Genomic DNA, 12,002 nt, shown 5'->3' on the forward strand with positions numbered 1-12,002 from the left:
AACGGCACTTGAAAACCAGCGCCCAGATCACAGGTGACCTGTTTGGTGTCGCACCGAGGGGGCCTCTGACTTTCAGCATCGCCCCGACCCACCATGGAGCAGGGAGGGTAAAGGCCAGGCTTTGGAGTTGGCCCACACGTGGTTCAAGTTCAAGTTCTCGCTCTGCTATGAGACGGCTGTGACTTCAGGTGGGTGAACGGCCTCCCTGAGGCCCCGTCTCCTCGTCCCACCCTGAGGAGCCGTGTGGGGATAAGCAAGAGACAGAGGGCGTGGGTGCAGAAGGAAGGGCAGTGCTGACCATCTTGTGATCCAGGGACTTCAGCGCGACGTGCGGTGGCGTTTACTGAGGGCAGTTACGTCACCAGGGACGATGCTGGTTTTTAAACCTCTCTCTGTAGACGCCACAACCAACCCTGCAGGTGGGTCTTGTTACGTCGATTCTCTAGGCTGGGAAACAGGCAGCCCCAGGTCTTGAGCAAGGTCACCAGCTGGTGGGATGTGGGGCGGGGGGTGGGACCTGGGCCTGTTGATTCCGGAGCTGGCCCTCCTCCCAACAGGCAGCCGACATTCCCGGCTCCTCTGGAAGGCCGTGTCAGGCCACTGGTCAGGACAGGCACAGCCACACTCTCTGCTGCCCTCCCTCCCTCACGCCCACATTTCTCAAGCACCAGTTCCAAGATAAGCCCTTTTCTGGGCAGTGGATACAATAAGGTGACCACAGAGACACTTCCTGCCCTGGAGCTCAACACCTGATGGGGCAGAGGAAAGCTGCATCCACACTGCCCAGAACACATATGCATCAGTTAGCTTTTGCTGCATAACAAATGATCCCAAAATATAACAGCTTAAAAGAAAGAGCAATTTATTATCTCTTCCAGTTCTGAGGGTCCGTTGGGCAGTTTCCGCTAAGCTTAACCCTGCGGCTAAACTCACCCAACAGGTCAGCCAGGCTGGAAGGCCCAGGACGGCCTCATTCACAGGCCTGGTGATGGGTATTTGCTGCTTATGGGATGTGTTGGTTCTTCTCCACGTGCCTTCAAATCTCCCAGTAGGCTACACAGCCTTCCTCACATGGCAGAGTTCCAAGAAGGAAAAGCAAAAGCCACAATGCCCCCGAGCTCCAGGATCCAGAACTCACTTGACGTCACTTCTGCCACATTCTGTTGGTCAAAGCAAGTCACATTCTATTGCTTGGCCAGTATCTGTGACATACATTTGTGACCCATCAGATGAGGCTTAGAGAATAAGTGGGAGGGGGTCAGTTTGTGCCCTAGTTAACTGGGATCATAACAGTCTAATAATTTGTGTGTGTGAGAGATGAAGATTGGTTCATCTAACATCTGTGCCAATTTCCCTCCACTTTTTTATGTGGAAAGCCACCATGGCATGGCTTGACAAGCAGTGCCAGGTCCCTGCCAGGATCCGAACCTGCAAACTCTGGGCCACCAAAGCAGAGTGAACGAACTTAACCACTACACCACCGGCCCAGTCCCAGTAACTGATAAATTTTTAATTCAGATTAAAGGATGTTGAATTGTGAGGTCGTTAGAATGGGTCATATCCTTTAACCAATAGAGAAACTGAGGCAGAGAGAGTCAGCCAGAGTGTGAACAGAATCAGTACATCATAGAACTGGTTTTCATATGAAGAAACTGACGCTCAGAAGCAGGAGTGTCTTACCCAAGGTCACACGGCAAGCTTGTGACAGAGCCAGGAGTGACTCGAGTCCCTTCCAGCAGCCCACTCCTCCTCCCCCGGGAACGGCTGGGCTCGGGCACCTGGATGATCAGTCCCAGAAGAGGTGTCTCTCCTCTGCCCCGTCTCTGCTGTGTTTTACATGGAGCCCTTTCCGCACACCTGGCCCCACTCAAGGCACTTAATCCCACCTCATCTGGTCCTAACAGGATCATCCCCATTTCACAGATGGGAAACTGAGGCCCCGAGAGGGCAGCAGACTCACCCAGGGTCTCACAGCTGGGGGGGGCCCATCTGTCCCACACCAAAACGTGGGCCTCCCGTGCTACCTGGAAAGAGCTCGACCCGGATCCAGGCCCCGGAGGTGAAAGGCGGTTGTGTGGCCCTCAGGGTCTCGGGATCAAGCCCACCGTCTGAGGAACTAACTCAGAGGCCTGCGTGGAGGCAGCAACAGCCAGAAACCCTCAGAACGGCCTCTGCCAGAGGAAGAGCCCTGAGCGAGGCTCTGGTCTACACGCCCACCGTTTTATGGATGAAAAAACCAAGGCCAGGCTGCCACTCAGGCCTCTGCCTCCCGGTCCAGGGCCTCCCACTGCACTAGGAGGCTGGGGGCAGGAGAGCAGCCCGGAGCAGGCGGGTCAGACACACACGGCCACTCTGTGGCATTCAGAGAGCACGTTTATTTACAAAGCGTTTTACAAACATCAGCTTAAGCCTCCCCACAGCCCCCTGCGAGGTAGGTCAGTAGTCATATCTACAGTTTACAGATGGGGAAATTGAGGCACGGAATGGGGGTGTGGCCTGCCCCATTTTAAAGAGATCTTCCCACCCCTCCATCAAAAAATAACAAAACAAACAAAAAAGCATTGATGTTCCATCATAAAATATACCTTCTTCCTCCAAACTCTAGGGCTTGCGAGCACCCCTGACCTAGCAGCACCCCCTCCCCAGTGGGCAGTTTGACCAGGAGCCACAGGGACCTCAACCCCAGGGGCTGTCATTCAGCCTCACAGACTGTCACTGGCCCAGGCTGAGCAGGACCGGCCAGTGAGGCCTGAAAGGTACAGGCAGAGGGACTGAGGTGACTTCATTCTGCAGACACTGGGTCAGGCAGGCAGGGGCTCTGAGGGGGCAGGGTGGGGATGGGCAGCTCCTGGTTCGGGGAAGCTCAGAGCACATGTCAGGGAAGCAGAAGTGAGAGGGGTCATGAGCAAAATATCCCTGGGGCTGCAGCTCCCCCCGGGGAGGCCAAGCTGCCATGCCCACTGGCAATTCAGGGCAGAGCCCAATCTCCCCAGGGCCCTCAGCAGCTGGGCCAGATGAGATTCTAGAAGCCAAGCCCCGGTGCACTCTCTACCCATGTCGAGCCAAGTGGTGGAACCCTCGGCCTGGCACACGCTCTGCAGGGCCTCACATATCTCTGCCGAGGGGTGGGACACAGTCAAGGGGCTTGGGCCTGGGTTCCCTGGAGCTGGCAGTTCTGAGCCCCTGTCACTCTGCCAGGCAGTGCCAGGCCTCTCAGCACAGGCCTGCAGGACCCTGTGGACGTGGGCTGGGCTGCAGTCTTGCTAAGCTCCTCCTTGGCCCACAGCCTGCTCATGGGACAGGTCAAAAGGCCCTGTCCACAGTGGAAGGGGCATCGAGGGCCCAGTGTCCACTCCAGTGCTTTCCCTGTTGGGGCTGTGGCTGAGCAGAATAGGGAGCATAGGTCTTTCTCATCAGTCTGGCATGGTGGGCCCGGCCCTGAGTGCGCAGTGGGTGTCCCAGGCCACGGGCCCCGCTATCTTGCCTCCAGCCCCTCCAGGTACTCCAGGGCCACATCGTAGCAAAAGTGGTACTGATCCTGGGGAGAGGGAGAGAAGGAATCACAAGCCTGGCCCCTCTCGAGTCCTGGGGAGAGACGGCAGACAGGGGCCCTGGCTCATCTTTGGGAGAAGGGGGAATTGGGGTTACGCTTTGGCACCATGGGACTAGAACCCAAGGCCCAGTGTGGGGAGCAGATATGGGAGTGTGGGTGCTGGGGGGCCCGGCCGAGCACTGACCGCAAAGTAGGAAGTAGCTGGGCACGGGGGAGTAGCTGGGCACGGAGGGACATGGCCCTTACCAGGGTCTCCACCATATTGGGCTTGTAGTTCCTAAGCGTTTTGGCAGCAAAGAAAACGTCCACCAGGCTGTGGCAGCGGATCATCTCCAGGACGGTGGCACAGGCGCAGAAGGTGCCGCTGCGGCCGCCACCATTTCTGAATGAGACACAAAAGGTTTGGGGTGGGCTCGGGGTTGGGGGCAACTCAGAGGTGAAGGGCAGGGCCAGGGTCCGGGAGCCCAGGGGCGATGGGCGGGGCCAGGGAACCCAGAAAGGAGGAGCCAGGCAGCCCAGGGGCGAGGGGCGGGGCCAGGGAACCCAGAAAGGAGGAGCCAGGCAGCCCAGGGGCGAGGGGCGGGGCCAGGGAACCCAGAAAGGAGGAGCCAGGCAGCCCAGGGGCGAGGGGCGGGGCCAGGGAACCCAGAAAGGAGGAGCCAGGCAGCCCAGGGGCGAGGGGCGGGGCCAGGGAACCCAGAAAGGAGGAGCCAGGCAGCCCAGGGGCGAGGGGCGGGGTCAGGGAACCTAGAAAGGAGGGGTCCGGGAGCCCAGGGGCGAGGGGCGGGGCCAGGGAACCCAGAAAGGAGGGGTCCGGGAGCCCAGGGATGAGGGGCGGGACATGGTTAAGGGAGCGGAGTCAGACGCTAAGACTGGCATCCGAAGCCTGGAAGCATCTAGAAAGACAGCGCCTCCAGGAGAAACATCAGATGCTGAGAGAAAGAAGGCTAGACACACTCCCAGAGAAAGACGCTGGGACTAAGACAGCCACGGAGGAGGGCGGCAGAGCAGCAAGAAAGCAGAATGGAAAATGAGCAGTGAGCACACCAGTCACCCCCAGCAACAGCCACAAGGCGCAAACACACAGACGCTCCTGGTCAAGCCTCTCACACACAGAAACCCTCCCATCCCCATCACTCTCCCTCCTCAGTTTCTGTGACTCTGGGGTGTGGGTGCCTCGTGGGAGAAGGGAGTGGGACTGGGCCCTCAGCCCCCTTCTGGAGGGGTCTCTCCCACCAGCCCGGCCTGAGTCAGCCCCCTATCTCTTGCACCCAGAGTGCCCAGCCTGGCACTGGGAGGGTGGTAAGGCTGAAAGCATGAAAGAGTGGGGGGCAGAGGAGTGACTGCACCCAGACACCAGTGAAGAAATGAATTTGTGAATGAGGCACATGGATGGATGAAAAAGCTGTACAAGGGCAGGCAAGAAAGAAGACCGGAATTCCATCAGCTTAAAACCCGCACCCCCATAGGGTGGGGTAAACAGTCCCTCCAGGACTCTAACTAAACTGGCAAAGTCAGACATCACACAGAGGCTACTGGCCATCGTTCCGCGTTGAGCCTACACCCTGGAAGCTGACTGGGTTCCTCCAGGGAAGGCAGGGCCAGCCTTGCCTGGTCGGGCAGAGTCCAGACCATGGCCATCTGGGAGCCCAGGGGCTCCAGTGCCAGCCTTGAGCCCTCTCTCACGCTGACCTGGGACCCCAGCCCATGGCTCCTGACCCCTCCCCCCGGCCTGCAGCAGGGCCAGCACTCACAGGCAGTGCACAACGGTGCGTCCATCCCCACTCTCCGCCTGCCACTTGTCCACCTCGGCCAGCAGGTGCAGGAAGGCCTTCTTGGAGTCAGGCGTGTCCCGGTATGCAGACCAGCGCAGGAACTGGAAGTGCCGCACCAGCAGGTGCCCTTCCTGCAGCTGGGGGTGCAAAGAGCCAGGGGGACATGAGCACTGGGGTGACGAGGCCCCCTGGTGACCTCAAGAGGGTCATTAAAGGCCACCCCAGCCACCACCCAGGTTCTCACCTGGGGCTCCCGGATCACTCACCCGAGAGATGTTCTGCACCCGGAAGACACGGGCTACCAAGTCTTCATCCACTGAACCCGACACGAACTCCACCTCCATGAGGCCATACTGCTGCCGGCCTGGCTCTGGCCAGTACTGCAGGCACGGCTTGGGGCACAGGCACGGAGAGGGGAGCTGACAGAGCCCGGCAGGGGCAGCTGCCGCTCACACCCGCCCCCAGACCTCCACACCTGCCCTGGGAGCCCCACTCACTCCAGAGGCCTCCCACTCTCCGCCACCCAGTCATCAGACTGCAGGGCACACCTGCAGCAAGGAGTTCTGTACTGACACACTCAGGTCAGCTGAGACGAACCCTTCACAGTGGGTGCACTGACACTGCTGTGCGGCTATACAGCGACACCTAACACGCCCACACACACGCATGCACACACACACACACCTCCATGAGGCTCCTTCTGCCAGGGATAGGGCTAGATCACCCCACCCACCCCAGCACCCCCAGTCCCGGGCCTTCTCTCTCACTCCCTCTGCCCTCCAGCATCACCTCACAGAGGTGGGGTATCCCAGATGCTGTGACACAGCTCAGCACTCCCACGCCTGCCCCAGGACCCCTCCATGGAGTCAGGATCTTAAATGCACTCCCCCAAGCTGCAGACTCGAGACAGGAGAGGAACAGAGGAGGCACAGCCCCCACACATATACACACATGGGCCCTCCAGACTAGCAGGCCCAGAGCCCCGGCTTCTAGTCTCAGCTCTGCCTGGAGCCCAGGTAAAGCTCTCCCTTTCTCAGCAACCCAGTTTCTCCATCTGTAAAATGGCCCCAAGCTGCTCCCAGACAACACTATGCTCTAACTCCCTTCTTCTCTGACCACAGCCCACAGAGAGAGGACACTGCCTTCCTCTTTTTGCCTGGGGTCCTGGCCGCTCCTTGCATTCAGACCTCTGTGTGGACTGCTCCTTCTCCATGGATGACTCATCTCCCACCTCTTCACCTAGTTAATTCTACCCTTCCTACACATCTCAGCTCAGACACTGCCTCCTCCAGGAAGCCCTCCCTGGTATACTATTCCCCCAGGCTCCCCTGCATCCCTGTGCCAGCTCCATGCTAGCCCTTTCCCTCTTTGATGTCACTCTCGGTTTTGTCCCTGCTTCCCCCGGACCATAAGATCCACAACCAGGGGTTGTGTGTTCTGTCTCCCCACTCCCAGCTGCAGGGCCTAGCAGGGAGTGGCTCATGAGAAAAGGTGGTCGAATGAATGAGCAAATGGGCGACCAGTGAATGATGTCTGCATAAGCCTCCCTCTGGGTCCCTCCCCACTATCTGAGCAAGAGCGGGTTCTTGCTGTGTAGGAGTCCCTCCAGATCTCTGCCCAGAGGCTGGAGCCCGTGACCTTGCAGTCCTGGGCCATCTATACCAAGTGCCTGACTCGTAAAGAGCCCAGTTATCCAGTCTTGTCCAGGCGGCCATTAAGAGGCTGTCATGCTCATTTGACAGCAAATCTTCCTGGCCTCGCACAAAGATCTAGGGAATACGGTCACCTGGGGCTGGAAGGCTGGGCATCTGCTTTGCCCGGGAGCTCCAGCTTTGGGAGCCCGAAAAGGAATTGGGGGCAGCCCCACTGGCTGCCCCAGGCTGAGGTCACTGAACCAGTGTCTGGACCAACCTCAGCAGTGACTGTCACCCTCACCATCTTCAGCACTACTCTGTGCTAGGCACGGCCTTCTACACACAGCTCACGTGGTCCTGACAACAACCCCATGAAAGAACCGGTGCTGTGAGGGTGTCCATTTTACAGAGAAGGAAACTAAGGCTCAAGAGGTAAATTCACTCATCCTCCATCAAAAGTCAGAAAGTGAGGAGGCTGGGAACTTACTCTGCCTCTAAGGCCCCCATAATGGGCAGTTTAGTCCAGGAGCTCTGGCGGGAGGCAGCCCGGGCAGGGTAGGGAGCACAGCTCTGCCACTTCCCAGCTGTGTGACCTTGGAGAAGTTGCTTCACCTCTCCAGATCTTAACTTTCTCCCCTGAAGCCCATAAGTGCAAAGCACAGTCCCTGGCATACAGCAGGTGCTCAATAAAGAGGAGCTATTTGTCTCCAGTCTGACAGCCTCGTTTTACGGATGAGGAAACCAAGGCTCTGGAAGGAGTGTAACTCGTCTAAGGTCACTCAACAACCAAGCAGCAGCACTGGGATCCAACCCCGACTGCTGGGACATGCCCTGAACACACTGGGGTCCTGGGCAGCAGGCAGCCAGGCAGCCCGGCCCGCGGGGCCCTCACCCAGGCAGAGTTGGACTGGTGCAGCTGGTTGAGCATGACGATGGAGGTGCACCCATAGTCGTAGACCAGCCGCCAGAAGTCGGGCGTGGTGCTCTGCAGCGGGTGCAGGGTCACGATGAACGCTGCGCTCCGCGTGTAGCTCTGCAGAGAAACCGGGACTCAGCAGGGCCTGTCCACCGTCCCTGCCACAGGTGGAGCCCCCCACAGGCTGTCCTCCCACCCTGCCCACTCTGAGCTGCATGGCTCGGCCCCACAGGACCTCCAGTGGCCCATTTCCAATTTTGGCTGATGCACTGAGGCCTGAATTGACAGAGGGAGCCCCGGGCCTCTAGTGCCCAAGCCCATGGCCCCCGGGAACTAAACAGCAAAAGGTTCCCAAATGTGTGGCAATGGGAGCTTGGGCATGGTAGGCAGAGGCTGGCCAAGTCTGCTTCCTGCCTCAGGGCCTTTGCATTTACTATTCCTGTTGCCTAGCACAAATTTCCTAAGTGTTTACATGGCTCTCTCCCTCACTTCTTTCTGGTCTTTGCTTACCTGCCACCTCCTCAAAGAGGCCCTTCTTACCACCTCATCAAAAATAGCCACACACATGCCCCCAAAACCCACATTAAATACTTCTTCTGCTTGGTTGTTTTTTTGTAGAAATTACTAGTGTGTGACATCCCATTATATATTTGTTTATTGACTGTCTCATCTCATCCCCCGAATGCAAGGTTCAGGAGAACAGAGATTTCAGGCTGTGGCCTGTGCCCAGCACCTGCAGGGGTTCAATAAATATGTCTGACTATTTCTCCAGGTCCCTTCCAACTCCACGGATGAAGGCTCTGAGATCCCAACCCAGGGAGGGACTCTGCTCCCCACTCCCGACCTCATCCCGCCAGGAGCACTGGCACCGGCCTTCACCCCTTCAGCCCCACCCTGTCTCCTCCTGGTGCCCTGCCTTGCCCACCGTCCATGTCCCCCCCACCCCTTCTCCTACGACCTCCTCCCTGGGACTCTGAAGGTCCCCTGACTGGCAGCTCCTCCAGGCCAGGCCCCACCAGGCTCCAACACTCAAGCCTGCGCACCTGACAGGGCTCCCTGCAGACTGACCACCCCAGACAGACCCCAGCTGGCCCCCAGACAAGCTCGCTGCAATCCAAGAGTCAAGGCTCCCGGCTCCAGGGTGTCCTGGCTCACGATCGACAGGCTGTGCCCGGCAGGGATGAAGTACGCAAGGTATCAAGGACCCCAGGGAAGCTCCTCCACCTGACAGGCCCATTCCCACCCAGGGCCAGGGAGCAACAAGACCCTCCCCAGCTCAGAGACGCTCAGGCCCCTCAGAGGGCCTCCTTCCCAGCCTCCCCTCCCCCATGTGCAGATGGGCACGCTGAGGCCAAAGAGTGGACTGGGAGGGAGGTCACAGATTCCTAAGTTCCCATCACAACTCTCCACTCCCCATGCCACCTCTCCAGGACCCCGACCCCCTCAGCAGTCATATGCACACCTACACTCACACACATGCCATCAGGCTGGTGACAGATGGGCCCCTTGCCCGTCGCTCCCTTCAGCGGCTGGGGCTGCTCCTCCCCTTGCCTTCAGCTCCCACCGGGAAGCCCCTGGGAAGCAAGGCCAGGAGCTCTCCCTCTTTAGAGAAAGCCCACTGCCCCCTGCACTGTCCTGCCAAGGGGCTCTGGCCAGGAACCATCTTCCTCGTAGCTGCCACAAGGGACCCTCCCGCTCCATGTCTCTGATTTGCACGTGGAGAGATGTCCAGTGGAGACACACTGGCCTTGGCCCGCCTGCACGCACTCCTCCCATGGGCGAGTGTGGGACAAGGATGAGCGTGCTCAGCTCGGCCCCTTCCTCTTTTTGCAGATAGCCTGTCCTCAGAAGGTGTGTACTGTAACTGTTCCTGGTTCCTGCCACACGTAAAGCCTGGCCCTGCTGGGGAGGGGTGGCCTGTGGCTGTACAATGGTATCTGGGAGGACAGGTCGGCCTGACTAAGGAGGAAGGAGTTGCCAGTCCACTGAGCCACACATCTGAAGTCACGTTCTCCAGTTTCATCAGTTTTCTTAAAAAAGGTAAGGCTGTGATCTCCACCTGTCTGTCTCCTGCGCTTCTCTCTCACCGGGTTCCACCGGGAGAGCAAAGAGGTGATGCTCACAGACTCCTGCCCCTCAGACAGCAGCACCTTGGAGTTATTCATTGGGCCCTAAAGCCCATGCTCAGCTTGCAGCACCCAATAAAGGAGGCAGAGCCCCCCGAGCTGGGGGCAGGGAGAGGGGCTTCTAAATGGCTCCTGAGTCCTCAGACCACAGCCAGGGTGGGGCCAGGGAACAAGTCACCATTCCAGGCCAGGTCCTGGGGCAAGCTCCAGCTCAATCACCCCAGGACAAGCTCCCCTGGCTCCAGACATCACCTCTCAAGTACCAACCCCAAACCCTCCCATCCACACCTGCCAAAGCTTCCTGAATCACTCATCCTACCCCAGGCTCTGCTGGGCCTGATCCTGGAGACGGCCTTGCCTGAAGTCCACCACCCAGACCCCCCCCCCCCCACTCCAGCCAAGGGTAATACCTGAGGGAGAACACTGGCTTTGATGCCCTGAATGGAAGATCACTAGGGGTAGGAGGGTCACCTCATGGGCCTGGTGTCCAAAAAGGGCAGAGGATTCCCCCAACCAGAGCCCTCAGCTCCGCTCCCGTGGCTCCTGGACCCTCCCAGATCCTGCTGGCTGGAGGAGCCCCAGAGCCCGCCCCGCCCTGGCCCTCACGTCAGTCAGGGCTGCGTTGATGTAGTTGCTGGGGTCCCCGTCGGTGGGGATGAGGAAGGGCAGGCAGCGGTCGGGCGGCAGCACGTCCATGCTGCGGTTCTTGTCCCGGTTCCGGGGCAGCAGGGCGATGCTGCACTCCTCCACGTCCAGCGGCGGCGTGACCGAGTTCAGCGTCTACACAGAGCGGGAAGAGGAATGCAGGTGACGTCCAGTGCTTGCTGGGCCTCCTCACAGCCCCAGGGAGGAGACTGGGCTGGGGTATCACCCCCACTTTATGGATGGAGAAACTGAGGTCCAGCGAGAACGGAGAGAGGGCAGGGCCCCAGGCTCCCCATCCAGGCCACGCAGGGTCTGGAGTCTCCCTCCTCACCGCCCGCGTAACCTCAGACAAGCTAGTGCATCTCCCAGCCTCAGTATTCCTCAACTGCAAAGTGGATAAGAACATGCCCGCCTCAGGGGCTGGTGGGGAGATGAAGGGAGCTGAGGCCTCGCACCGAGCACTGGGCCTGGCACACGCAGGATCAACACACACAAGGCACAGCGAGGGTGGTCACTAGCTTATCGGGTGCTTTCATGGAGACAAGCCCTGAGACCCACATCTTCCACAAAGCAGACCCCAGGGACCCGGCAGAGACGGTCACCTTCCTCGGTCACGACCCCGTCTGAACAGAACATAAGTGCAGAGCACCTGGACTACAGCAAGCAGGGACTCCGGTCATCTCTACCCTCTTGCCTTCAGGCCTCACGATCCTGATTCACGAGTCTGTTTCTTTCTCTTGTTCTTGGGGATCCCTAACAGGGAACCCCAGGCTCTGATGGTCCCCAGGGCCTGACATCCTCCTCCAGGAACCACAGGCAGCATTTCCTGTGACATCACTCTGTACCGGCTCTAGAGTGCCAGGCACCAGCACATGCCATCCTGCCAAACCCTCACAGGAACCCTGGAGTGGAGAGGACTTCTGGGGTCTCACCTGCCCCCTGACCACTCTCCAGCTTCTCTGGAGAACCAGGCTTCCCTTGTCTCAGTCACATGACATGGGAGACTGGCCCCACCCCAGAACCAGGCCCGGGTCAATCAGTGTGTTCCATCCCTCTGGCCCCAGTGACCAGCTCAAGGACGAGAGTTTGGTCCAAGAATTTTGTTGAAGAGCTTGGGGGCAGGAAGTGCCTCTTTCCAGAGTGTCCTGATAGTAGAGACAACATGAGCCTGGCACTGCTGGGAACCAAGGTGTGGGTCTGAGAATGAAGCAAAAGCAGAGGAGAGCAGAACCAAAAACAGACAGAGACTAAGGCTTGGCATCCTCATTTGAGCCCCTAGATCCAGCCATAACTGAAGCCACACCATTCTCAGCCTTTTCAGTTATAAGAGCCATTGAGCTGGACTTTTATCAC

General features: G+C 58.8%; 1 protein-coding gene across 7 annotated transcripts in view; it reads right to left on the minus strand.

Annotated features, from left to right (window-relative positions):
* Positions 1–2,359: 2,359 nt before the first annotated feature.
* Positions 2,360–12,002, minus strand: part of PTPRU (protein tyrosine phosphatase receptor type U) — a 79,136-nt gene continuing 69,493 nt past the window's right edge. For all 7 annotated transcript variants that reach the window (XM_014853681.3, XM_014853680.3, XM_044770215.2 and 4 more), the window contains 6 exons: positions 10,611–10,784; positions 7,855–7,995; positions 5,595–5,720; positions 5,308–5,465; positions 3,800–3,935; positions 2,360–3,538 (listed from right to left, as the gene is read on the minus strand). In XM_014853681.3, the coding sequence (XP_014709167.3) occupies positions 3,476–3,538; positions 3,800–3,935; positions 5,308–5,465; positions 5,595–5,720; positions 7,855–7,995; positions 10,611–10,784 (798 nt within the window). In that variant the 3' untranslated portion in view covers positions 2,360–3,475. The remainder of the gene's footprint in view (positions 3,539–3,799; positions 3,936–5,307; positions 5,466–5,594; positions 5,721–7,854; positions 7,996–10,610; positions 10,785–12,002) is intronic.

The sequence above is a fragment of the Equus asinus genome, chromosome 5 (genome assembly GCF_041296235.1).
Source record: "Equus asinus isolate D_3611 breed Donkey chromosome 5, EquAss-T2T_v2, whole genome shotgun sequence".
NCBI lineage: Eukaryota > Metazoa > Chordata > Mammalia > Perissodactyla > Equidae > Equus > Equus asinus.